The sequence below is a fragment of the Alligator sinensis genome, unplaced genomic scaffold, assembly GCF_000455745.1.
Source record: "Alligator sinensis unplaced genomic scaffold, ASM45574v1 scaffold1094_1, whole genome shotgun sequence".
Taxonomy (NCBI): domain Eukaryota; kingdom Metazoa; phylum Chordata; order Crocodylia; family Alligatoridae; genus Alligator; species Alligator sinensis.
In genome coordinates this window covers 515,277-540,757 of record NW_005842562.1, presented here as the reverse complement: position 1 = coordinate 540,757, position 25,481 = coordinate 515,277, and the positions used below count along the sequence as shown (strand labels likewise).

General features: G+C 41.9%; 1 protein-coding gene across 7 annotated transcripts in view; it reads right to left on the bottom strand.

Moving 5' to 3' along the window:
- The window catches only part of HTT (huntingtin), a 161,361-nt gene that overhangs the window by 52,055 nt on the left and 83,825 nt on the right, over positions 1-25,481 (bottom strand). For all 7 annotated transcript variants that reach the window (XM_025214043.1, XM_025214044.1, XM_025214046.1 and 4 more), the window contains 7 exons: positions 23,144-23,260; positions 16,445-16,567; positions 15,462-15,697; positions 11,903-12,045; positions 6,012-6,219; positions 2,780-2,921; positions 1,481-1,660 (listed from right to left, as the gene is read on the bottom strand). In XM_025214043.1, coding sequence (XP_025069828.1) covers positions 1,481-1,660; positions 2,780-2,921; positions 6,012-6,219; positions 11,903-12,045; positions 15,462-15,697; positions 16,445-16,567; positions 23,144-23,260 — 1,149 coding nt within the window. The remainder of the gene's footprint in view (positions 1-1,480; positions 1,661-2,779; positions 2,922-6,011; positions 6,220-11,902; positions 12,046-15,461; positions 15,698-16,444; positions 16,568-23,143; positions 23,261-25,481) is intronic.

The following is a 25,481-nucleotide window of genomic DNA, read 5'->3' as shown; positions in this document are numbered from 1 at the left end:
CAGTTTTAACATGCAGCTGTGTTAAAGTATACACAAAAAGGTACTGGAACAAAAAAAATGGACTCTGCTAATCAAGGAACTGGGTTTTTATCTTTATGAGCTCACAGGCTTAAGGAATAATTGTTATAAATCAAGTGTAGTAGATAAATAACCAAATGTCATAATTATTAATAGATTATTTGAAAAATAATATAATCTCTTAGGTTTACTTTATTTTTTAAATTTTAGAAAGTAAAAAGGACAATACTTGTTGAACAATAATTGTGCTACTTTAACTGTGCCTACAACCTTATGCTTCTACTACAAATGTGCAGTCTGAAGTGCTGAATGAACAAATTATGCGATCAGAAGTCCAGACTTCAGCGTAGTTATAGAAAAACAAAGGTAGAGAGTTGAGAGACAGAGAATTTAGAAAGTGATATATTTTAAATGGTGAGAAAAAAAATTAAAACTAAAGCAGAGACTGAAGAATGGAGACGAGCAAGACAGTAAAAAAAGCAGCATCTTATGAAATTCAGTTGTGTTTAACATATAACAGACTGTGCATATTTAGCAGTAGAGGGGAGGGGAAGGTAAAGAAGTGAGAATGGAAGTGGAGGGATTATAGCAGTAATTAAGAGCAGAAATAATATTTCAGAAGCTCAGTACCCAATACCTGCATAAGGGGACAGAAATACAAGATAACTATTTTGCTTTATGAGCAGTTTGTGAAAATCCAGTAAAGTACTTGTAAATTAAACCCTAGCTACCTTACTTTTGAAAAATATATTTGAATAATAGAGCTTTTTCTTAAAAACAAAAACAAATTAGAAAATCTAATTTAGGATTATTTAGCTCTGTCCACTTCCAAAAACACATGAACACCAACCCTCCACTTTATAGCAACCACCCCATGCTTCTGACTGGACTTAGATAATTAAGTTTTTCAAAGGAATCAGGAGCAAGCTGCTATGAAAAGACTGCTCAGAAATCTGCAAGAAAGCACAGCCCATTAATAAGCATGAGCCAAAATATGGATTTTTATTGCTCGTTAGCCTTGTCAAGTTTCACATGGAAGTGAACTGGAACCTATTCTTCCTTAGGAAGCAGCAGCAGAACTGTTACCTAATTTCCCATCTGTTATAACCAGAGCCACTAAGTAAAATAACAAAGAAAACGGAACGAAAACAAAATTGAGGAATTAAATTTCACTCTTATTACTTATAATGATGCACAGAAAGGAGCACAATTTGACTAATTCCTTGTTCAAGTTATGCAAGCAGAAATTAGGGGTGTGGGGTTCACTTTTGTTAAAGTGAGCACATGTAATATAGGAACTGCTGAGACAAATATGGAATCTATGTTCTTTTTATAAACACTTCCAAAATAAAATTACATGGGAGTTGATTAGATTTTCATTTCTGGGTCTTGTACATGTTTTTCAAATATAGTTTGTTCTTGTTAACTATGACATTATTAAGGGGGGTCAACTCAGACTTACAGTTGCGAGGTTCTCACACCGAGACTGAATAGCCTGGATAAAAAGACCACTGGCAGCCGAATTCCTGTGAACAGCACTAATAAAGTCTTGTACTGGAGGCTCATGAGATAGATTAATCAGATCTTGAACATGATTCACAATAAGCCAGGTCAAATGTTCTGAATCATGTAGATTTTGACACTATGGGGGAAAAAAAGTAAAATTGATTCCTAATCCCAATATTACTGACTGTAAGCATTTCATGTCTGAAAAAAATCTGAAGCAATACAATGTAAAGTAAATACTCATTTATGCATAAAATAATTATCTTTATCAGAGCCTATTTCAACATTTTATCAATCATTTGATTGGTCAAGCACTTGTTTTTCAAGTTCATTTGATCTTGTTGCAAATAATTTGAAGTCAATATCCATTACTTTGCAGATCATGAATCCAGGTAAAGAACAAAGAAAAGGGAAAAAAGCCAAAGATCCTGCAAAAAGCCAAAGATCCTGCATTTAATACTGTTAAAAAGAATGATGGATTTATAGTATATGGCAGAACCATTTCTGACATTTATTTTTCCTTTTAAAACAACTGCACTATGTCTTTAACAGTTAAATGTTTTTCACATAGGACCAAATCACTTCTGGAAATAGTAACAAAAAAAATCAGTAGATAAACCCATTCATGCAACTGCTTCAGAGCGGGCACTTGGGAGCTGGCCTCTCCAACAGAGCCTGAATAAAATTAGGAAGTAACATAGCAGAGTTAAACTCTTAACTTGTGTAAAGGACAAAAATAAGAATTATGAGGTGAAACACCACCAAGAGCTCCAGTAGAGGTACTGAACTTCATAGAGAGGTAAAGTAAGGCTGGAAGGGACCTCAAGAGATCATCTAGTCCAACTGGGGCTCAAACCTGGGCTTAACCTGCACCTAAGATCATATGTACAAGTGTACAATTTCCAAAAGATTATTCTGTTACTTAAAAAGCATCCCTTTTTAGAGGCTCATTCACTGAAGACAGAGAAAATGCCTAAGGTAATACATTTAGTATTTACAAATCATACTAATAATCATAATGAGAAAGACATAGTAAGAAATCCACAGTAAGAAAGAAGTAGCTGATTTCTACAGTGGCATCTGATATCTCAACATACTTGCTAGCTGCCCAGGAACTTTTTCACTTCTCCCCTATAGCAATTCACATTTAAAATAATCACCATGTCCACATCAATGACAAAAAACAGCCTGTCAACTGAACTAAGATTCGAAATGAAGTAAAAAAAAAATAAATAAAATTTAGTTCTAAACTTACAACATAGTCACAAAAAAGAATAAGTGCTCCTCTTCGTACGATCTCGCGATTGCACATGCAAAGTTTGGATTCTGAATCAGACTCATCACTGTCTCCAGATATCTGAGGACTGAGCAGTTTAGTACTGGAAAGACTATGTCTCCTGCAGAAACACATTACATTTTGCTGTTAAATTTTTTATAAGAACAAATACTTAAATTTTTCATTTTAAACACTTCAATTTGAAACAGATCTTTCCCTTTGTATTAATTCTTTATTCTCTTACAGAACATTATCACCCTTCTTGTTCAATATGTATTCCAAAGGGGCTGCTAAAATCATCAGCATAGGGAGATCAGTGACACGATCAATATACCGACAAAATCTAGCTCAACATCTTCCTATCCCATACCGTAAGAGTGCTCAAGCACCTAATATACCTAATACAGGGAAATCCCCAACAGAGAAAATAGAGGCAATGTTTGTTGTCTAAAGAAACAACAGGAATAAACGGCAGAGGTTTAATTAACCTCTTCACTAATTCAGAACACTAAGGGTTCCTCTGCACTTAGTTAAGTATGGATGACAGCAGTGAGGTCTGTATCTGCAAGACAATACCTTGAACCCTATGATTAGGAAAAGATTTAATAATCATAGAACCATAGAAAATTAGGTTTGGAAAGGATCTCAGGAGGTCATTCAGTACAACCCAATGCTCAAAACAGGACCACCCCCAACTATATCATCCCGGTCAAGGCTTTGTCTAGCCAAGTCCTAAAAACTTCCAAGGATGGAGATTCCAAAACCCTTCTGAGTAACTTATTCCAATGCTTTACTACCCTCCTAGTGAGAAAGTTTTTCCCTATTATCTAACCTAAACTTCCCTTGCTGCAACTTGAGATTGTTGCTTCTTGTTCTCTTATCCTTCACCACTGAGAAGAGTCTAGCCGAGGGGTGAGCAAAATATGGCCCACAGGCCAGATCTGGCCCACAGACAGACTTAGTCCCGCCTGGCCAAGGAACTGAGGGACAATCTGGCCCATACCGTGTCCTGCCACTTCCAGGCATGCAGTAGGGCTGGGGTGGCTCCACAGCTGGACTGCATTTCTAGGCAGCGGCAGTTCCTTCCAGCCCCATGTCACCTGCAAACTTGCCGATGGTGCCCTTCATCCCGTTCGCAAGGTTGCTGATGACTATATTAAACAAAGCCAGCCCCAAGACTGACCCTTGGGGCACTCCACTTGATACCAGCTGCTAACTAGACATCTGAGCCTGATGATCAAGCCAGTTTTCTAGCCACCTTACAATACATTCATCCAACCCATACTTCCTTAGCTTGCTGGTGAGAATGTTGTGGGATACTATCAAATACCTTGCAAAAGTCAAGGTACATCACATCCACTGCTCTTCCTGCATCCACAGAGCCAGTCATCTTATAACAACACCTCTAGTATTAATTTAATAGAATATCAGTATAAATATCAAGCAGTGAATATTTTAAGTACTTAGAGGATAAAATAAGTTGCTAATACTGATCTGTAAGCACAAGGGTTCTGGGATCTGACTGCCCCTACTTTAGAACGTGTCAAGTTATATTCAAAAGAGGCAGAGTCTCCTCCACTTAAATAGGATAAAATTGTGGTAGACTTCTCTGGAAGGGCCATTAATTATGGCCTATTATCTGCCTTGTACTGAAACAGATTTTACTGGCCTAAAGGCACCCTGCAAAACTGAGTCTATACTTTCACATACAAAGCACTTAGTGCATGCTTAGAGCATGTGACATTCACAGCTTGATATTTAAACTGATATTCTATTAGATTATTAGCAAACTGATTTTTTTAAAATCTATGCCTAAGTGTAGGTTTGTGATCTTTTCTTTCAGATACAGACCTCAACCCCATCATCCACACTACTGTCACACAAAAGGTTCAGACACACTATGTCAGTTACTCTTATAAAAAGGTGTAGTAACTTTATTATGTGGAAAAGTTACTACATGGGATGTTATGTACCTGCTCCCCGAGTCCAGGAATGCCAAACATATGGCCCACAGGCCAGATACAACCCACAAGGGGGTCATCCATCCCATGGGACTTCTCACGTGCTGAACCACACACCGCTGCAGGCTGTATTTGGCTCATGTACTGGGCTTGTCACCATGGTTACAAGAGTCCCAGCAGCAGTAGTATTAATCCCCATAGCTGTTGGAGCTGCTGTTTCAGCATGGCTCTAGAACCCAGGGAGTTAACACCACTTGCACATCAACCCCTTCCCCTCCTTGCTCTCTGCCCAAAGTCAGGATTGTTAGTCACCCCAATGACTCAAATCAGCAGCAGGGGAAAAGAGGCAGCTAGCAGCAGCACTGTTAACTCTCTGGATTCCAGAAACACTAAAAGAGCCTCAAGCAGCTACAAGGTTTAATGCCACTACTGCCATTCCCAGAGCCAAACGAGTCTAGCACTCCTGTCCCAATCATTTTAAACCCCAGGGTAGGCATCTGCTCAATGCAAACCAGCCTCCCTTCCACCTAGTAGCCAGGTGTTATAACAGCACTTATTGCAGGCAGCTATAGACTGGAAGAGTAGGTAATATTTACTTCTTACTACAGAGTAAAAACTGGAGTAAATTATTTCAGTTATCGTGTCATGCATCTATACCCAGATTGAACTACTGCAATGTTTCTACTCTGATATATTAATATTCTAAGACTATGTGAAAACAAGCCAATTCTGAATAGAAGACTCACGCAGGTGCTGTTTACTGACTAAATTACCCTCTGTGATCTGCACTGGCTGACTACCAGGTAGAGGGAAAATTAAAATGCTGATACTGATCTACAAGTACAAGTGACATGGAATCTGACTGCCCCTTCTTCAGTACATGTTAACATTTGTATTCAGAAGTGGTGGCGTATCCTCCATTTGAACAGGAGAAATTTCTAGCAGAGCTTTCCAGAAGGGCCATCAATTATGGAGTATAATGTCTGGTTTGTTCTGAAACAGATTTTACTGTCCTAAAAACATCCTACAAAGACTGAGTCTATACTTCAACATGCCACATTATTTCTGCTTGTAAAAATCTAAATAGCATGTCACTTAACAAGTTATAGGTCCATACAATGTTTTGCTTAACAACAGTGTCACACAGGCTACATAAAAAAAAACAACAACTTTGAACCGACTGCAATACCTAAAGATAGTCTGAATCAGTCCTACAATTGCATACCCCAAATGTCATGAAACAGCCTTACTTTGGAGTCTGATGCACCTCAGACCACCAGCTGTAGTTAGTGTAATTGACGAGAAGAAGGATTTGACACCAGAGCAGTACCAAGGATGGATGCGTGGGAATCATGGCCTGAACAAGACCACTCAGGCTTTCAAGAGTATAAAAACTACCATCAGATCCATCTCCTGTAAAAAGCCTGGTGGCTGCTGCTGTGATTCTTCTGAATGTTCCTGAAAAAGAAAAGAAACATTAAAAGGGACTGTAAGCAAGCTAAAATGTGTACTGAGAAGTATATATTTGTACTGAGAAGTAATCAAAAAGACAATGAGTGGCTACTTCAAAATCCAGCTATGTCACTCAGGTGAGGGAGATAAATTGCCTGTCTCCTTTCATCCTTTTTTGTCCCTACTGGGAAGGGGCAGGGAGGAAGAAACAAACAGAAGGGAGGTGCTCTGTTTGTGGGCCATTCCTGTAACAAAGGCCCCTTTTTTCTGAAAAGGCAAGTAAGAACAGGGGGAAAAGTATTTCTTAACTGCTTCTCAGATGCAGAATATCTAAGGTAAAGCAACAGAAAAAAAAGGAGCTCCGCATGACTGCTCTGTCTGCAAGGCAAAGCATCAGAATGAAGCCAAATGGCTTCCATGCACTGTGGACAAGTCAGAACTGCTCTGTATTGGGGTTGGAGTCGAGTGTTCTCAGACAGAGGAATACCAGAATCCAGAACACGTTCCATGTATTTTGAAATTGCAGTATCATCCCGCAACTGCTGCCATCTCCACATATACTAACTTCATGTGCAGCAAGCGTGCCATCTAGTGACCTGGAAGGTAGTTAGCTGTGTTGATTTGAAATCAGGCCAGAAGGTAGGGTAGAGAGGCACCTTATAGATCAACTAAATCAGAGACACTTTAGCTTTCATGAACCCAAACTCACTTCATCAGATAAAAATTTGGCTCACAAAAGCTTAATCACCGATTTCGTTGATCTACAAGATGCCTCTCTACCCACCTCCTATCTAGCGGCTTGCCTTGGTCATGAACATAGATAGCTTCATGTTTTCCATTAGTTAAAAAGATGTCCTCAGCTATGTCCTCTGGTTTCCCAACTGTTTAAAATAACTTAATAAAATTTAGCAACCGTAGCCAGGCAGTTTCAAGTACTGTTATATGCAACACACAAACAGCAGTCAGGACAATATATGGCCATAGCTCAACAATACTGTTTTGATAGTACTTTCCATGTTTCCCAGACAAAAACTGCAGGAAGAGGGAGCCATGGTCAATGATACCAAAAGCAAGTGTTACAAACTCATGACATCCAGCATTAAGTCTAAACTTAAAGCATGTTAAAGGCCTGGAAAACACACAGTTAATACACACAAATACTCTTCAGTGATGGTGTGGGTCGCAGTGACGGACAATGGCATGAGAAGGGCACCAACATATCAGGGCTGCTCAGTGCCACAAAGCAGTGGGGGAAAACAGCTACAGCTGGACCTGCATCCTGGGGAGCAAAGGGGGCAGGGGAGCGCTGACTTTCCATGATAAAATAAACAAAACAGTGAAATGCCAAAATATATAGGTATTCATAATTATAACAAAATAAATTCTAAAGGCACTGGGTAGGCTTCCAAATTCCTTTAAAATTGTAAATATCAATAAAATATTGTGTTCAACTGGTATCTATATTCATTTTAAAATTGCAGAAAAATGTGGATTTGGGGGTTTAAAAATCAGAGAATTTTGGATTTTTTTAAACAGGGAAAAATCAGGATCCCTGGTTATGAGCAATAAATAGTACCCGTGTTCCTAAATAAAAATAATTTTGAGGTTAGACTTCTCACGTTGTGATGATTGCTTGGATGATTTAAACATGCCCTGCTGTCAAGCATCTAAGTCGTTATGTAAGAGAGCCATTCAAGAGCCAATTACACACATACACCTTAATACTATGTATGAATAATTTCCACGCTCTTTGAATAGGCAATAGGCAAGTTGTGAGGTTGCTAAACTTTGTTTCCCCAACAGTGCAAACCAGGAAAAGCAAAGTAATAAGCAGTTAAGTGATGATTCGATACCATCTGCTCTCCAGACATCAGTTCTTAATTTCAGCTTCAAAAATCTTAAGGCCCCAACATCCCACATCACCAAACAGGGCTATGAGGAGAAGATGGGAGGCAATGAATGCATGTTTCCCTCCAAGTGCTTAGAGAGACAATATTAGAAATCCAGCTCAGAGAAAATTTCTCCTCTGGAAAATGGGACACTTTACACAGAAGGGGTCTAACCAACTCTTTCTTTCCAAGCCAAGCAGTAAGGAAAGTGTTAAGGGAAAAAGTGAGAAGCCTTAGGGTGGTTTACTAGAAAGGAGTTTGATAAAAACTCTTAACCACCATGTGGGGAAAAGGAAAGCCTGGCAAGCAGGGTCAGGACAGGAATAAAAAAATATTTTATTATTATTCCCTTTAATAGAGGGGAAACACAAGCCCAAGAGACTGGCAATGGAGCTGGGATACAGGTCTGAGTAGCCAAGCTCCTGCTGATCCAATTGCTCCCAAGTGCTTGCTCCTGGGCCTACTGCACAAAAAAAAAAAAAGCTGCATGGCCCCTGACCTGATCTCACCCCACACTTCCCAACCCCAGTTTCAAACAAGAGAACTGGGATTTTTCCATCATGGATGATTATGCAACTCCATTTCATCAATGTTTTTAACAATTATTTGTTGACAAAAGCACTACAGAAAAAAGTTACTTGCTGTGAGCAGAAGAACATGACTTCCACAAGGGCCAGGAAGCCAGACCTGCTGTGAAACCAGGAATAGAGATCAATAACTCAAGCTGAAACTCTTCTGTCCTTCTCCATTCACACCACTCCTTCTATACCTCACACTCTTGCAGTCTTGGTAATGGAGATGCAGGTTTGGCTCCCCTCCAGTAAGCCAAAGGGAAGACTGTTAGAGAAGCAGCCACCAGAATATCGGAAGCGCTACTCTCCAGCTCAGCTCTCCTACCCATCTTCCTATTCACTGTTAACAAGGGGGATTCAGAAAAGGCAAACAACTGAAGCTGAAGTCATCAAATCCTGGGACGTTACAATTCAACTACAAAGGCATCAGCCCAAAGAACTGAGCAGCTCCAGCATGCATCTATCAGATGGAGTCCATTTATCCAAATGTGTATGCTGTCAGAAGTTGTTTGGCTATAGGAACCCTCTGAAAAAGGAGACTGTCGAAGCAAATTTTCTAACAAAGTGGACAATCACAGCAAAAGAATTTCTTAGGAAAGACTTCAAGGAATAAAGGCAGTAGCTAAGCACAGCTGTTCCGGATGGGTTGCAAACATTAAGAGTGGCATGAAAGACTGTGCTAAAATACCTGGTACTTTTGTACACCAGCTATGCAATTCCCATTTTAGGCACAGGAAACTATAGAACAGACAGGCTAAGTGACTTGCCCGAGACCACAAAAAGAAATCTGTGGAGAAGCACAAACTTGAACCCAAATCTCCCAAGTCCCAGATAAATGTCCCAAGCACCCCACAGCACCATCCTTTTTTTGTCAATCACTGAGGGACAAGATGAAATGTTGATCAGAGATGATATTAGTGAAGACTTGAAGAGATCAGTCAGGTCAGAAAAGTATGCACAGCCTTGAAGACAAAAACAACAACCTTGAATTTTATGGAAAGGGTGTGACCAAGAAAATATGATGGTGTCAAACAAGGAAAAAGATTTTAAAATGATTCTGGATAAACTACACTAGGGCAATATTATGGAGGCCAAGGTGGAGGAATAAGAAACTACAAGACTGTCTCTGTCACATCCCAATAGGTGCCTTCTTTCTTTTCTGTACTAATGGTAAAAAGGTATATTTTGTCTTCTGTGCCCACCCCGATAAGGTAACTTTTCCTGCAGATTTAAAATGTAGGTATGACAACACCAATTAATCCTAGACTGTTTAATATTTGGGTTTAGCTATGTTCTAAAGGCTTGTGGGACAGTACCATGCCAGAAGACAGGCACTTGCACTCTCCTTCTCTCAGGCCCTCAATATCTGCTCTTCTGCAGTTCTCGGTAGTTCCCCCAGGTAGGGGACTAAAAGAGCCAAGAGAACATTTATCAGAATTGTTAGGAATAAGCTGGCATAGATCGCCACTCAGTGTACCATTAGGAAAGACAGAAGCCATGTTTATTAAGACCCCTCTCCTCATCTTGATGAGCTACACATCCCAAGGTTTCTAGAAATTAAGAAAAAGTGAATGAGATTTGAGAATTTCCATCTCTCTGATGCTTGTATTAGAGCAGTGCTTAAAAGCCACAACCAGAGTGGGTGCCCATCCGTGCACAGTAAGATGTTATAACAAGTATAGCTCCTGCTACCAACTAAATAGATAGGACAAACAAAGGGTGAGAGAAGTATAAATGTTTAAATCTCAACTATTGTGTCATTCACTTCCCAAGGGTAAAGCACTTATTCCAAAACAAGAGCTTGTATATGTGGTTATATAGAAACAGCTATTCCGGAACAAGTGCTCCCAATATGTTTGCACAGACAGAGCCTACATGATTCACAAATGAACAGAACTAGGCTGAATGACTGGGGAAGGTAAAAGGCTGACAGGCATGAAGCCCTGCACATAGACAGAATTCAAGCACCTGGTAGAACCTCACTAAAAAAAAAAAATGTAAAATAAAAGGCCTCAAGATGCCCAAGGAGATATTGATAGCTCAAACCCCACAAAGCTGTCATAATCCTTCAAAAATAATACTTACCCCAGAGGAGGTTTACCCTTCTGAATAGAGAGAGGAACCCAGGACTGGGGCCCTTAGTGCTAAAGGAGAAACTCTGGGGTAGAGGAGGGATACTTTGCCTACCTTTTTGGGGGAGGGGGCTGAGCTGGTTCCAGGATATCCTCATCAGAAAACAAGGCAGACTGGTAAGACTGTGCAAGCCAGAGGAGCAGAGCATGTGTACCCCAGATGGTGGATCAGACCAAGCCGTCACAGGGAAGGGGATAGGAGACACGTGGAGCAGCTGCAGGTGGCTTAGGCTGATCTGTGCTAGCTGGCAATGCTCCAGGAGAAGCTCTGGTGCTACTGTGATCCCCTTAGGTCAGTGGGGAAACAGCATGTGGAACAGCAGGCTGGTGGCAGAACAAAGGCCATACTAAGCAGGAACCAGTCTGCTATGCTGCCAGGGGCCAGGTACTGCAGGCTGAAAATCAGAAGGAAAAAGGAAGGTCCCAGTAGCCAGAAATCAAAGAAAAGGGCAGAGAATGCAGAGAGAAGAAAGGCTGCAGCGGCTAGCTGTGTAGACAGGAAATTAGAACTAGAGGGAAGAAGGCTTGTTCTCCTAGAGCTAATGTTCAAGCACCTAATGAAAGGAATGCCTAGGACCACTTTTAAAACTGAAGTGCCTTTCTAACCACATGGTTGGAACAGAACTGCCAGACGTATTTGTATTTCCATAGGATCATGGAAAGCTAAGGCAACCTTGGCAAGATTTTAACCTTATATTTGCAAGGCTTGTATTTAAAATCTTAGATGGCTTGGATGTCTGTAACAAGCCTCATCAGTTTGGGTGAAATATGGGAAACCCAGCCCAAGAGTTGAGAGTGACTGGCTTCTCTTAACTGGAATCTTTTAGACAATTAAAAAGAAAGCTTAAATGGAAGAAAATTATTATTTCTAGAACAAACTAGAAATAATTGAGCATGGAAATGTCCTAGAAGGGGTACACACATAACAAAATTTGAAAAGGCTGTCTGATGGAGACATGCAATATCTTGAAGAGGAAAGATCTTTTGTACACAGCCAGTATCCTCAAAACAGACAAATTTTAAAACTCAAAACAACTGATTTAGAACGAGGAAGAATTTCCCTTATGCTACAAAACAACTTTTTTGAAATTATTACCTGATTTGAAGATATGTATAAGGCACATAAGCAGTGTGCCCAGCTCTTGGCAATAGAAAGTATGCTGCTGCTCATTCATATCCACTTTCAACTGTTTATGCACAATGTCTTCCAGAAGAATGCCCACTAGCTGTAATAAGAACCTAGAAAGAAACAAACAACACACACAGTACTTCTGTTAATTTTATGTACTTAAAGTATCAATATAAACCAACTAGATCAACATGAATTGTTCCCTATGGAAGCTGTAAACAGCAGTGAGAAAAAAAGCCCTCAAAAACACATGTACTTGTTTTCTCATCTGTTCCAAGTTGGTATTTTCCTACTCAGTTAAACTTTGGAATGTTTCCCTGAAAAAAATAATATTGCAGAACGTATTTTTAAATTGTTCTCCCCTAAATCTTTTTTCTTCCTCTGTCCCCAAGGATCATGATCTTGGCTTCAGTCAAATGTATTTTTCAAAGCAGAATTTGATCAAAATTGCTGTGTTTATTTTCCCCCCTCAAAGTGGGAGGATGGCCCAAAGTCTTAGTTCTACAGCTCCCAATCTCTATCAAAATCACTGATAACCATCTTATTAAATTGCCCACCTTGCATTTAACATGAAGCAGACAGCCTCTCAAGACATAAGAGATGAAATAAGAGGCACTGAGACTAGACTATTATGACCAGTTTCCTACCTTACACAAAATCTTGCTCTCATCCCAGTTTGAGGACCCCCAACACCGTACCACCAAGCACTACCATCTCCCCTGTGGCTTCCACATCCTTAGCAGGCAGCAGCATTAAATCACCTGAAGATGGCCAATGGAATAATCATTCAAAAGCCAAGGATGAAATTAAAAGCCTACCTGCCAAGTCTCAAATTCACCCTGTACCATTCCTCAATTAGCCTCTAAGGGTGCAGACAGACATAACATTCAAACCATCTCAAGAATGTCACCGATTGGGAACTGGTTCACAACCGTCACAACTGAGAGGTGCCCACACCTACACAGCCAAAGTATCTCAGTAGAAGTCTCCTTTTAGGTACTCCAGTGTTGCTAAGCTGCCACCAGGGGGTGGCAGATGGGCTTGGTAGTGAATACTGAGCCCATTTTGCCTTTCAGTGGCAAGTGTCCCAGTTTCCCCAAAATTCCCTGAGCAAGGGAGAAAGACCCTGATTAGCTGAACACCAAGGAAAAAGAAGATGGTCAATAGCCCACAACTGCAATTCTCCAATCCCCCTGCTCACTAACACTGGGTTCAATAAAGACCATTCCTGCACTTTATCACCCAACTGAGGCTGCCCAGGAGTGTGCGGCGTGGGGGGGGGGAAGGGCTGCCTGGTCCCCTGCTTCTGGGTTGCCGAGAACTGGGTGCTCTGGGACTGTCACAGTTTTCATAGCTTTTAAAAGACATTTTCCCAAGTCACTCATCAAGTTAACTTCATTCCTGGCAAAGTACCAGTTTGGTGCATCACAGGCGAATTTGGGAGTAAAGGGCTGGCTGGTTAGTTGTAGAAGAACTACCTGAATACCTGCTTCTCCCTTACCAGGAGGCTGGGCACTCTGGGGGGATGCCCAAGATCTCTTGCTCAGGCTACTGCCTTAATAAGACTTCCCTTAGGAGTGGCCAGGTGAGAAAGTGCCTGCTTCTGTGTTCCTGGAGTGCTAGGTACTTGGGGCTGTCCAGGTTTCTGGGCACGCAGAAGCAGGGGTGCCCCCTCTACCCACCTGGGCAACCCCCCAATCTAAAATCAGGCTGGGATGCCCCAAAGCCTAGTCAACTGCCACCAATGGAATGGAATGGAACTACCAAGCAGCTGGGGGAAAGTGCTGTTTAAAAGCTGGGGAGACATGGGGCAGCACTGCAGAGAATGCAACACCCCAGGAACCCTCCCGCCACCACACCTGGCCACCCCGAACCCAAAACAGCCCAGGATGGCAGACTGGGTCAAGTGCAGGCAATGCAGGTTGGGGCAATAGAGTTCTGGATGCATACCCGAGTAGCCAGCTGCCGTGCAGGGGTTGGGGCGGGGTGAGAAGCAGTGCAGTATAGGATGCCTGAAGGACTGGCCAGACACTTGTGACAGTCTAGTGTCTACAAATAAACCTGAACTGGTTCAAGGAGGACTGTTTCAAAAGTTTACCTGGATAAGTTAGGAGGTTCAAACCATTCTAAATTGGCCTATATCTCCAAAGACCCAGTCTAAATGCAACTCCATCCTCCTCCTTCACCAAAGGAAGGTGCAGGTAAATTGGACCCTACTCTTCTCATGAGATTCTCAAACCTTCACTCAGGTGGTTAAAAAAAAAAAAATATCCTGATCCTTTTCCTCTGCAGTTAAAACCAAAGTATTTTCAACTATCTCCTCTCCAAATTTTCTCACTTGCTTTGCTAAAGTCCTCCTCCTCAAGACAGTTCTTGATTCCAATTAATTGTTTGAAAAAGAAAGGTAACCCTTTCATTTTCATAAGTAAAGAAAGGAAGTCCCTCAAGATATCCTGCCCATTTGTCACTTAAGTTCCAGTGTGGAACTGAATTAGAAGGAGTCTCATGAGCCATTAAATCCATTCCCAGGAGTTTGCAAATAATCCTCAAACCACCACTTTAATCCTACATAAACACCTAAAGAAACAAGAACCCCCCCCCCCCAAAAAAAAAAAAAAACATGTAATAGGTAAAAAAGAGAAAATACAGTGTCCATGCTCTGCATGAAGCAGTTGGATAGTATTTGTTTAATGACTGCTATGGTCTTAAGATGCGCCCTGCCCTGCACTAGAGGAAGACAAAAGCCACCAGAGTTCACACCAGTCTGATTTAAGGAATAAAATTCCTTCCTGACCCTGAATGTGGTAATCAGCATGACCTTGAGCAGAAGAGCAAGATCAGCCATCAAAAAACCTTGGAGAGCTCAAAACACCAGCAGAAGCATCAGTCAAAAACCAACCAAACAACAACAAAAAAATACCACCCCAGCTTCAGCTGTAGTCAACAATTCAAAGGAATTCCTTACTGGCCTCTACTTTTGACAAGTAAAAATCCTGAAATGTAGGATCATCAGATACCTTCTACATTACAAGACAGGTTGAAGGAAGTGAGAAAGAAGAGTCAGTTTCTAAAATGAAATTATGGTTCCACTGAAGTCAGTGAGACTTGTGTCACTGACTTCAATGAGGTCAGGACTTCCCCTCCAATTTCCTACAATGCCTGGCCTTATCGACTAAGCTTGCAAAAAAAGACCAAAACAAAGACATTTCTCACCCCCCCCCCCCCCACATCTTCAATGAGGTCAGGACTTCCCCTCCAATTTCCTACAATGCCTGGCCTTATCGACTAAGCTTGCAAAAAAAGACCAAAACAAAGACATTTCTCCCCCCCCCCCCCGACATGAGATACCCACCTGCAGCTCAGCCCACTCTACCCTACAAGCTCCTTTCCCAGCTTACCACTGCTCCTCCTCTATACAAGTAACATTTAGACGTTTCTGGATACTGTGTCCAGTTACTACTGGTTATTTTTTTCAATACATCACCAAAAGTTATACAAAAGGCTATAAATTTAGCAGATAACATACCTGGAAAATGTCTCTTCAGGCATATACTTAGCCTGTTTCACCTCAAATTGGTCTTCAGGAGTGGACACATTCTCTCCATGCCGTAGTCTGTCAATTGCTTGACATGAGATTAAGTATGGGGAGAAGGAAAGCTCTTGAATACGAGACAGAACTATATCCTCTGTTGACTGAGAAATGAGAACTCTGAGGATAGCAAGTATTCCAGATATCCATAGCTGAACAGTGCTCACTGATGCCTAGTCAAAAAAAAATCACACAAGAAGAAATTCAGCACTTTTCATTTTTTTAATGTCAACTGCAACTCAGACAGAGCTACTGCAAGAATAATATATCCTATATAACAACTCAAAAGAGGTTTGTTCAAAGCAGACACAACATTTAATTCTTCTGACTTCTCATCTCCCAGAGCCTTGCTTCCCAGCAACTAGTTTAGACTTACAGTTCATGAAAATCGTGTCAGCTTTAAGACCCCTTGATGCTCTGCAACTCGAGTGCAATTAGGGGAATGTACACTTCTGCAACACTTACTTTTGTGAAAAATGTTTCGTTAAAACATACCCATCTTTCAAAAATGAAATCAAGGGATTTTCATTGTTATACAAAAATGGGATTAAATTTTTACATGAGAGAAGATCTATAAACCAATCTATGGAATTACTCTTATACAAGTAGGGAAACAATGCCCACCCACCCCCCTTCTCATCCTTGAATTACAGGGGGGAAAATGGTCAACCCGTAAGTATAATTTTCTGGCCAAACAGCACCAGGTTGGTAACTTCAGTAGAACTGGAATTCACTGCAACTACTAAAGATAATTTGTTAACAAGAATTGGGAAAGGCTATACAAGTTGCAGAAGCTTATATTAATGCCTGCTACTATTTTGCCATGTTTGAAAATATAGGATTGTCTTTTCCTTGATACACAATCTCCATAAAAGGCAGTCATAAATTTACATTGTTTACGCACAATACTGACCACTCACCATTGTTTTGGGAGTAACAAACATACTCCTTAACAGCATGTCCACGGGACGGAGAGATGAAGGAGCCAAAATTTCAAATAAAGTGTTCAATACTCCCAAAGCTTCGTGGGAATCTATGTGCATCTATTTAAAAGGACAAAAAATGCAAAGTAGTCACATGAGCACTATTGAACACAACAGCAAAATTAGCATGACCATTTTGGTTCTTTTTTAAACTGTGAAGCTTGTGCGCTCTTATGCAATAAGACTAATTTCAGGGGCAGAATCAAGAGAAATCAAAACCATTAAGTATTAAGTGAATAAATATAGTTGCATCCTTTAGTACACAGATCACCACCACCCTTTAGGAACATTTAAACAAAAAAAATACCATTTACATGTGTTTTTTTACTATATAGAATCTTTGGGAAACTACTCAAAATTTAAGTTTTGGTTTTGATACCAAAGCAACAACTGGGAAGGTATGCATTAAGGAACACCAACTTAAAATCTGCAGGTTGAAAGATAGTCTGTTTAAATTCCTACCCCAGAGTTCTACAGCTAAATTTCATGGTTTTACAACTATACTTTTCTATTCTAAACAGCATCTCTTTGCTACAGCTATATGCAAGGCCTATCCAAAAATAGTAAGGAGAAACAGGAAATGAGCTCTCACATATTGATGCTATGTGTTAGGTTAAAAATTGCTGTCCAGAAGACTTTTTTCCAGTTAACTGTGTTCTTCCTGCAGTTCAGACGTTCAGGAAGACTTCTATCCCCAATTGTATATTGAAGCTATACTTTTGGTTTTGAGATCAAAAAGGAAAGGAAGCCTTTCTTACAAGGCTTGCACAGCACACCACAAACTCATCTGGATTTTATGTTCAGTTCTGGTCACCCATGTTCAATAAATTCTCATAAATTCAAACTGGAGAAGGTAACAAAAGCTCTACTAGTTGAATAGGGGGGCAGTGAGCCTGTTTTATGAATGAAAAATGTAGAAGAGCATGGCTTGTTTTAACCTTGCAAAATGGAAGCTGAGAGAGGTTATGGCTGCTCACTACAAATACATCCTGAGAGGTAAAACACTAGGAAAAGGGAAATACTCTTTTAAAATAACGGACAACAGCAGCACAAGAACAAATAGATATAACTAGGCTAAGAATAAGTTTATACTAGAAATCAGAAAATTTCTAATCATGACAGCTGACAAACGAAGCACTGGGGACAAGAAACCTAACAAATTAAGATGAAGCTTGATATAGGAATCAAGGCGGGCAGGAGTGTCCAAAAGCCCCCCTGGCTCACCAAGGGTGTCCGGGAATGCCTGCTTGCCAAAAGGGTGGCGTACGCCCGGTGGAAGGGGGGTGTAATCTCCAAAGAGGAGTATACCTCCTCTGCTCGGGCCTGCAGGCGGGCTGTTAGGAAGGCCAAGGCGGAGATAGAGCTCGGATTAGCGTCCAGGATTAAGGATAACAAAAAGTCCTTTTTCAAATATATTGGGAGGATGAAGAAGGCGCCGGGTAATGTGGGGCCCCTGCAGGATATGCGGGGCAATCTGGTGGTTGCGTCAGAGGATAAAGCGGACCTCTTTAACCAATTCTTCACCTCCGTTTTCTTGTGCAGGGACCGGGACTTCCCTGCTGTGATAGAAGCCGGACGCGAGGGGATCGCCTTCAGACCTCAGGTTGGGGAGGACCGGGTTAGAGAGCTTCTGGAGGGGCTGGACGCGTTCAAGTCAGCGGGTCCGGATGCTCTCCACCCCAGGGTGCTGAGGGAGCTGGCTGGGGTTATTGCAGGGCCCCTGGCACGGCTCTACGAGCGATCGTGGTGCTTGGGCCAGGTGCCAGACGATTGGAAGGTAGCTAATGTGGTCCCCATCTTCAAAAAAGGGAAAAGGGAGGACCTGGGCAATTATAGGCCCGTCAGTCTTACCTCAATCCTGGGGAAGCTCTTTGAGAAGATCATCAAGGAGCACATTTGTGATGGGCCGGCATCCGAGATGATGCTCAGGGGCAATCAGCATGGATTTATTAGGGGGAGATCATGTCAGACCAACCTGATTGCCTTTTATGATCAGGTCACAAAGGCCATGGATGCAGGTGTCGCGGTGGATGTAGTCTTTCTGGACTTCAGCAAGGCCTTTGACACCGTCTCTCACCCCATCCTAATTAATAAACTAGGCGACTGTGGCATAGATGCCTACACGGTCAGATGGATTGCAGATTGGCTGAAGGGTCGCACTCAGAGGGTGGTGGTGGATGGATCATATTCGACTTGGGGGGAGGTGGGTAGTGGAGTCCCCCAGGGCTCGGTCCTGGGGCCTGCGCTGTTCAATTTCTTCATCAGCGATCTTGATGTTGGGGTGGAGAGCAACCTGTTTAAATTCGCTGATGACACCAAAATTTGGGGGGAGGTGAGCACGCTAGCAGGGAGAGAGAGATTGCAGAAGGATCTGGATAGGTTACAGGGGTGGGCAGACAGGAACAGGATGCGTTTCAATACGGACAAGTGCAGGGTGCTGCACTTGGGTAGTAGGAACCAGCAGCACACTTATACGATGGGGAGCTCCCTACTTGAGAGCACGGAGGCGGAAAGGGATCTTGGTGTCATTATTGACTCCAAGATGAACATGGGCCGACAATGCGAGGTCATGGTTGGCAGGGCTAACCGGACCTTGTCGTGCATCCACAGGTGCATCTCGAGTAGAGCCAGGGAGGTGATCCTCCCCCTCTATGCGACGCTGGTCAGGCCGCAGCTGGAGTATTGTGTCCAGTTCTGTGCGCCCCATTTCAGGAGGGATGTGGACAACATGGAGAGGGTCCAGAGGAGGGCCACCCGCATGATCCGGGGACAACAGGGCAGACCCTACAGTGAGAGACTGCGGGACTTGAACCTATTCAGCCTCCACAAGAGAAGGCTGAGGGGGGACCTGGTGACCGTCTATAAACTCACTAGGGGGAACCAGAAGGGTTTGGGGGAGACGCTGTTTCCCCTAGCCCCTGCTGGCATAACAAGGAATAATGGGCACAAGTTGATGGAGAGGAGGTACAGATTGGACATCCGAAAAAACTACTTCACAGTCAGGGCGGCTAGGAGCTGGAACCAACTTCCAAGGGAGGTGGTGCTGGCCCCTACCCTGGGGATCTTTAAGAAGAGGCTGGATACTTACCTGGCTGGACTCATTTGAGTCCCGTTTTTGTTTTTAGGGTGAGTGGTTTTGTTTGTGTTTTTGGGTTGTTCTCCCGCCCTGGCGGGGGGTCGGGCTAGAAGATCTATTAGGTCCCTTCCGACCCTGAAACTATGAAACTATGAAACTATAGTTTATCAATAGAATTACAGAATGACACAACAGGTCCCTATACTCTGCAGTTTTCACAGTCTGCACAGAAACCAAGTTCCCAGATAGCCAAAAGCTTGCAAAAGCTAAGAACTGATTAAAAGACTTATCTGCTGCTCATTGAGACTTCAGCTAGGCAAATTATTCTGCTTTACTACTTTTCAGTGAGTTTTCCATATGGAAATTAATGTCTGCCAACAATAAACAAACAACAGTAATGGCTGAATCTTTCAAGTTTTGCTGTAATCCTGGTCCTGGAAATACCTATATTCAATACTGCCAGGTATAACTGCTAAAAAAAAGTTGAGAGCGAGCAAGCAGGAAAGCAAACAAGAAACCTAAAAACATACCTCCCAGTCATTAAAAACACCACGGGGGCTAAGAAGAGTTTCAAGTAAATGGTGTTAAGCAATTTTTATTTACTTAATTTCTGCATTAAAATTGCTTGTAAAAAAGGCCACTGCACAACAGTTGACAAAAAATATACAAACAAGTGACAGCAGCTACCTGGGCCCTAAATGGAATGGACGCATTCTTAGCTGTCTACACGTGCACTTGACTACAAAGTAGTCTACAGAGTAGATAGCTGTGGAGTAAAGCATCACCTCCTGCACGTGGTGGTATTATGCTGCAGTAAACAACTTAACTCCGCCATAAGATGGTACTATCTTATGCCAGGGTAATTTACTGCACTTCAGCACACTCATGCCCCAGCCAGCCCCTCCGATATCGACACGCTGACCCCACTCCATGCCCCCTGCCAGCCCAGGCTTGCTCTGCCCTGGCTCAAGTTGTTGCTGTCCTGGGCACGTGTGCAAACGTTGTGCCTGGGCATAGTTTACTCTGGCTCAAACGGCCCAAGAGTTTATTGCTTCACATTAACAGCACATGTAGACGGACCCAGTAAATCTGAATACAAGCTGAAACACACAACTCTGACTGGACATATTTTGTCTTCTAACACTTTTTGCAGAAGCATATACAATCTAGATTATGTCAACTTTTTCCTTTCTAGATAAAAGGACCATACCCTCCCTAGGTCTCTTGTACAATGCCCTTGTTTAACTAGGTGGCCTAACCAAGGTAAAAATTCAAGACCATCAAAGGAAGAAATTTGCAGAAGGACCTAAGAGGACAAAGTATGCTTTTATGAATAAATATGGTGTATAGAAGCCTGGATTTCTCCTAGTCATGGAAGCCTGGATTTATCCTACTCTCCTAGGAAAAGGAACAGCCTCTAGAAAAGCTATTTTCATTGACAAGTCAGTTGAAAGGATAGTAAAAACCAAGATAAAGTTTTCCAGGAAAGGAGAAGATTCCTTCAGGTGAAAAGGCACTAGTAAGGTTTTTCATGCGTTTAAAATACTCTGTAGTGGCTTAGAAGTACAGCTGATCATAACGTGACAGTTTGCTGGGACCAAAAATCTTTTCATAGGACCATACCACTGTCAATAAGTTTTTCCATCAGGTCCAGGACAGAATTTCAGGTCAATCCTAAAGAAAGGCCACTCTAAAACTACCTCAATATAAACTATGTTGTTGTAGCAGTGATAGTCCACCAAACATGCAGGAGAAGCATATCGCTGGTGATATCTTTTACTGCACAGTTGGGAGAGATTTTAGACACGCTTCCGAGATCTGAAGTGCTAGATGGAGCTGGCTATATTTGCTCTCTCAGGGATGAGGCTCTGGGTCTGGGCACACAGCTGGAAAACTTTAGTACAGAGTTCAGTAAGATAGCATAAATCCAGAGTTTACTGGAGAAGAGCATACAAGGAAGATATATTTTGAAATACCTGTCCTCTTTTTGGAGTCCTTTGATGGAAGCCTCTCTAGACTCTCTAATGAAGTCTCACTGAGCCACCTAGAGAGGTCACAACTTTGGTCTGGGAAACAGGAAGACAAGGAGTTGGCTTCCTCCCCGGAAAGAATAATTCTTGTCTGCAATACCAGTTCTAGTGCCAGGTCAAGTGGAGATAAAGCCGATTTAGAGGTCACTTTTCAAACTGAAGATGACCATCAGATAAGACTTCAATACCTGACTATATTCAAGACCTAGCCAGAAACAGGATCTCTAATGATACTGTAAGGGTTTGATATCTGCAAAAGCTGAATGTTTCAGCCTAGGTAGTACTAACAAGTACAACATAGTTGCAGTACCAATGTGGTACAGTCATTGTGGGATAAATGAACTGTTTCAACTGGCTCTGCCCTGCTATCCCAGCAAGAAAAAGCTCCAAGTTATGAACCCTGATACATAAGTTTGAAGTTAAGTCTATGGGTGAGGGTGGACAAGCTCCTTAGCTCCCAATTCCCTCTCAAAAGTGACCAAAACCATAAAGATCCAAGATCAAGTGAGTAGGGATACAATGAAAACTGGCAGTTGTTAGTTCGCCGCTGCAAAGAAGCAAAAGGGCATGTATCCATGGTTATGTAGGAAGAAAGGCTATTGCTGAGCCATCTTTACTCACTAATTGCTAGTCTCAGGTGCTCTCAGATAGAAGGGGCTTAATTTTGTCTGTAGCAGACCTGGGTATATCTCCTTGGCCTTTTTCCTGAGCTCAGAATGACGTGGGGTTCGTCTGATAGAGCAAGCAGAAGGCTCAGGAGACATGTCAAGGATAACCTAGGGTTCTTCTGACTAGGCACGATACAAAAGCCATCTGGGCTTTTCCAGCACACAATTTCAATTTTGCATTATTGTTTTCCAAAGTTCTTTTTGAAAATGAGCAACATACAAAATAGCACTTAGTTATGTGCCTCTCCCCCAGGAAAATAAAAGAGCAAGCATGGCTATCATTTACTAGCATGATAAAGCTACATAATGGACAACTCTTGAAGACGGGTGATTTGGAATCCTCTATAATAAGCAGGAGGCAGATGAGAAAAAGACAAAGAAAACAAGACTTATGAACACAAACAGGCAAAAAAAACCAACCCCAAGTCTAATTTTGCTAACGCTGAGAAGTAAACTGAAGCTACGACGTGGTTAAGAGGAAAGTGAGCAAAGCAGGTGTTATATCTCTTGACACTGATGTAAGAAAGGATGTCTTTAGTAGGTTGGTTATATCTTTTAAACTCTTATCACGGCCAACAGCAGCAACGTCACCCCTGCCTCTCACAGCCACACACAGCATGTGCGTACCACCTCTCTCCCCCACCTCCCCAGGTACTACAGCTGAAAAAGAACACGATCCTGTATGCCTGGGTCAAATAAGCCTGTTTAGAGTGAAGCCTGAGGGCAAGTCACACCATATCTTGAACAGAGATGGGCTTACTGACAGAGAAGTCTATATTATTATATTATATACAAGTTACTTTACCTGCAAAGTTTGAAACATTGTTTTCATATTGTAAAATTAGAAAAGCTGGACAATAACCTGTTGCTTTGCAAGCATTGGGAGAATAATGTCTGCTATTTGCCGGGACAGCCTTTTCCATTTGTCTTCATTCTCTTTGTGACACTGCTGCAGTACTAGGATGAACATCTCCAGCACCTGAAGAAAAAAAAACAGCGAAGGGACAAAAATCAATAAAAATGCCATGTACTTTATTTAAATATTACAATTAGAAGAAAACAAAACAAGCTATGAGATGTTTCAGAAAGGTGATTTATCATGTTAAATCTTAAAACCCTAGAAAGAGAATACATGACTGGGGAGAATAAACTACAAAACAACGAAAAGGTTCTGGATGACATTTAAAAACACCTTCCTCCATTATTAAATTATGATAAAATAACCATTTCCAGTATCTTTTATATACTGTACTTAAAAAAAATAAAAGCAGTAGAGCTCAACCTACAGTCAGTTCTCAAGACAGGTCTGGCTCTTTGGGCCATGTCACCCAGTCCATGTCATGGTGGGCAGTCAGCGGTGGGATCCCACCTGCGGTGGCAGGGGTGTGGTAACAGCTTTAACTGATGAGGCTCCTTAAACAATGGCAATTATCATTGTAACTGCTCCCCCCTCCCACCAAATTTCTGGATCCACGGAAAGCCCCATGTGTTTGGGCTACATGGTCAGTCTGCAGCCAGATCTGACATGCAGGATCCAGCCCAATCTGGCTCATGGGGCTTACAGGTTGATCACCATTGAATTAAGAGCAACTGTTCTGCTTTTTAAATCCATGGTTCTTCTCAAGTAGTTACTCCAACAGTAAGACAATGAGAGATGTAAAGGCATGATTAAGCAGCAAAAAAGCAGATATATGGTTCGGGACTCTTCACATATCAGAAGGGGATCTGGCTCACAACTCTTATAACCTCAACTGTATTCATGTTTACAGCGCTAATTATTTCACATTATGAATGGACATTTTCTCATTACATGAAATTGCTCTAAACACTTTATTACTCAAGATGAAAATTAAAAGTAATGGCAAAGAATAATCTAACTGCAGAAACTAAATCTGTACCTGAACCCTGGCATATTTCTAGCAAACTATACCTGAACTACATTAGAAAGAGTTCTCTTTCCAACTGTTCTTCAAAAGGTACACTGATCATTAACATGCCGCACTTCTGGGCGCCGCACTTCAAGAGGGATGCGAATAACCTGGAGAGGGTTCAGAGAAGGGCCACTCGTATGGTTAAGGGCCTACAGACCAAGCCTTACGAGGAGAGACTAGAGAAACTGGATCTATTCAGCCTCCGCAAGAGAAGGTTGAGAGGCAACCTTGTGGCTGCCTGTAAGTTCATCACGGGGGCACAGAAGGGAATCGGTGAGGTTTTATTCACCAAGGCGCCCCCGGGGGTTACAAGAAATAATGGCCACAAGCTAGCAGAGAGCAGATTTAGATTGGACATTAGGAAGAACTTCTTCACAGTCTGAGTGGCCAGGGTCTGGAACAGGCTCCCAAGGGAGGTGGTGCTCTCCCCTACCCTGAGGGTCTTCAAGAGGAGGTTAGATGAGTATCTAGCTGGGGTCATCTCGACCCAGCACTCTTTCCTGCTTATGCAGGGGGTCAGACTCGATGATCTATTGAGGTCCCTTCCGACCCTAACATCTATGAATCTATGCACAAGAGCAACATACCAAAACTAGATGAATTTCAACTAAAAAATGTGGTAGGGCAGGGTGGCACCTTGGAGGCTATTAATACAATTTCAGAGGTATGAGCTTTTATAGCCAATCTACTTCAGTCAATCTCAGCCTCCTTAAACTCAAATGCCTGCTCTTAGGTTTCACTCATTTTGTGACTACATAAACATAACAGAGCAATTACTCTGTGGCAAAGAACTCAAAAACAATGCAACATGTTAAAACGTTTTTGACACTATAGATTTCTATTTGAAATCTTTGGGTTTATCTGGTGAAATTATGTGTAGATATTTAAACACCTAAAAGTGCTAATATTGCACGGCACCCTTAAAAGAATCTCAAAGTACCCCAGGTGCCCCCCAGGCTGCTGAGGTACCCTGGTTAAGAATCACTAGTTTAATTCCACTACATGCTATGAACAAATTACCATATTTACCTGAATCCAAGATATCCCTACTTTAAGATGACCACTCAATAATTATTAGTTTTCCATGTACAGAATCTAAGTTTGTTATAATTTTCCATGTATAGACTAATTGGAGGATTTTCTTAAATTCATCCCCACCAGAACTGCAGCAGAGAAAGTAGTGGAACATCAGGGAACAAGTGATGGGGGAGGCAGTAAAAGGAGCAGTGGGGGACAGGTTATGTGGAGAGGCAGCAGTTTTGGGGGGGG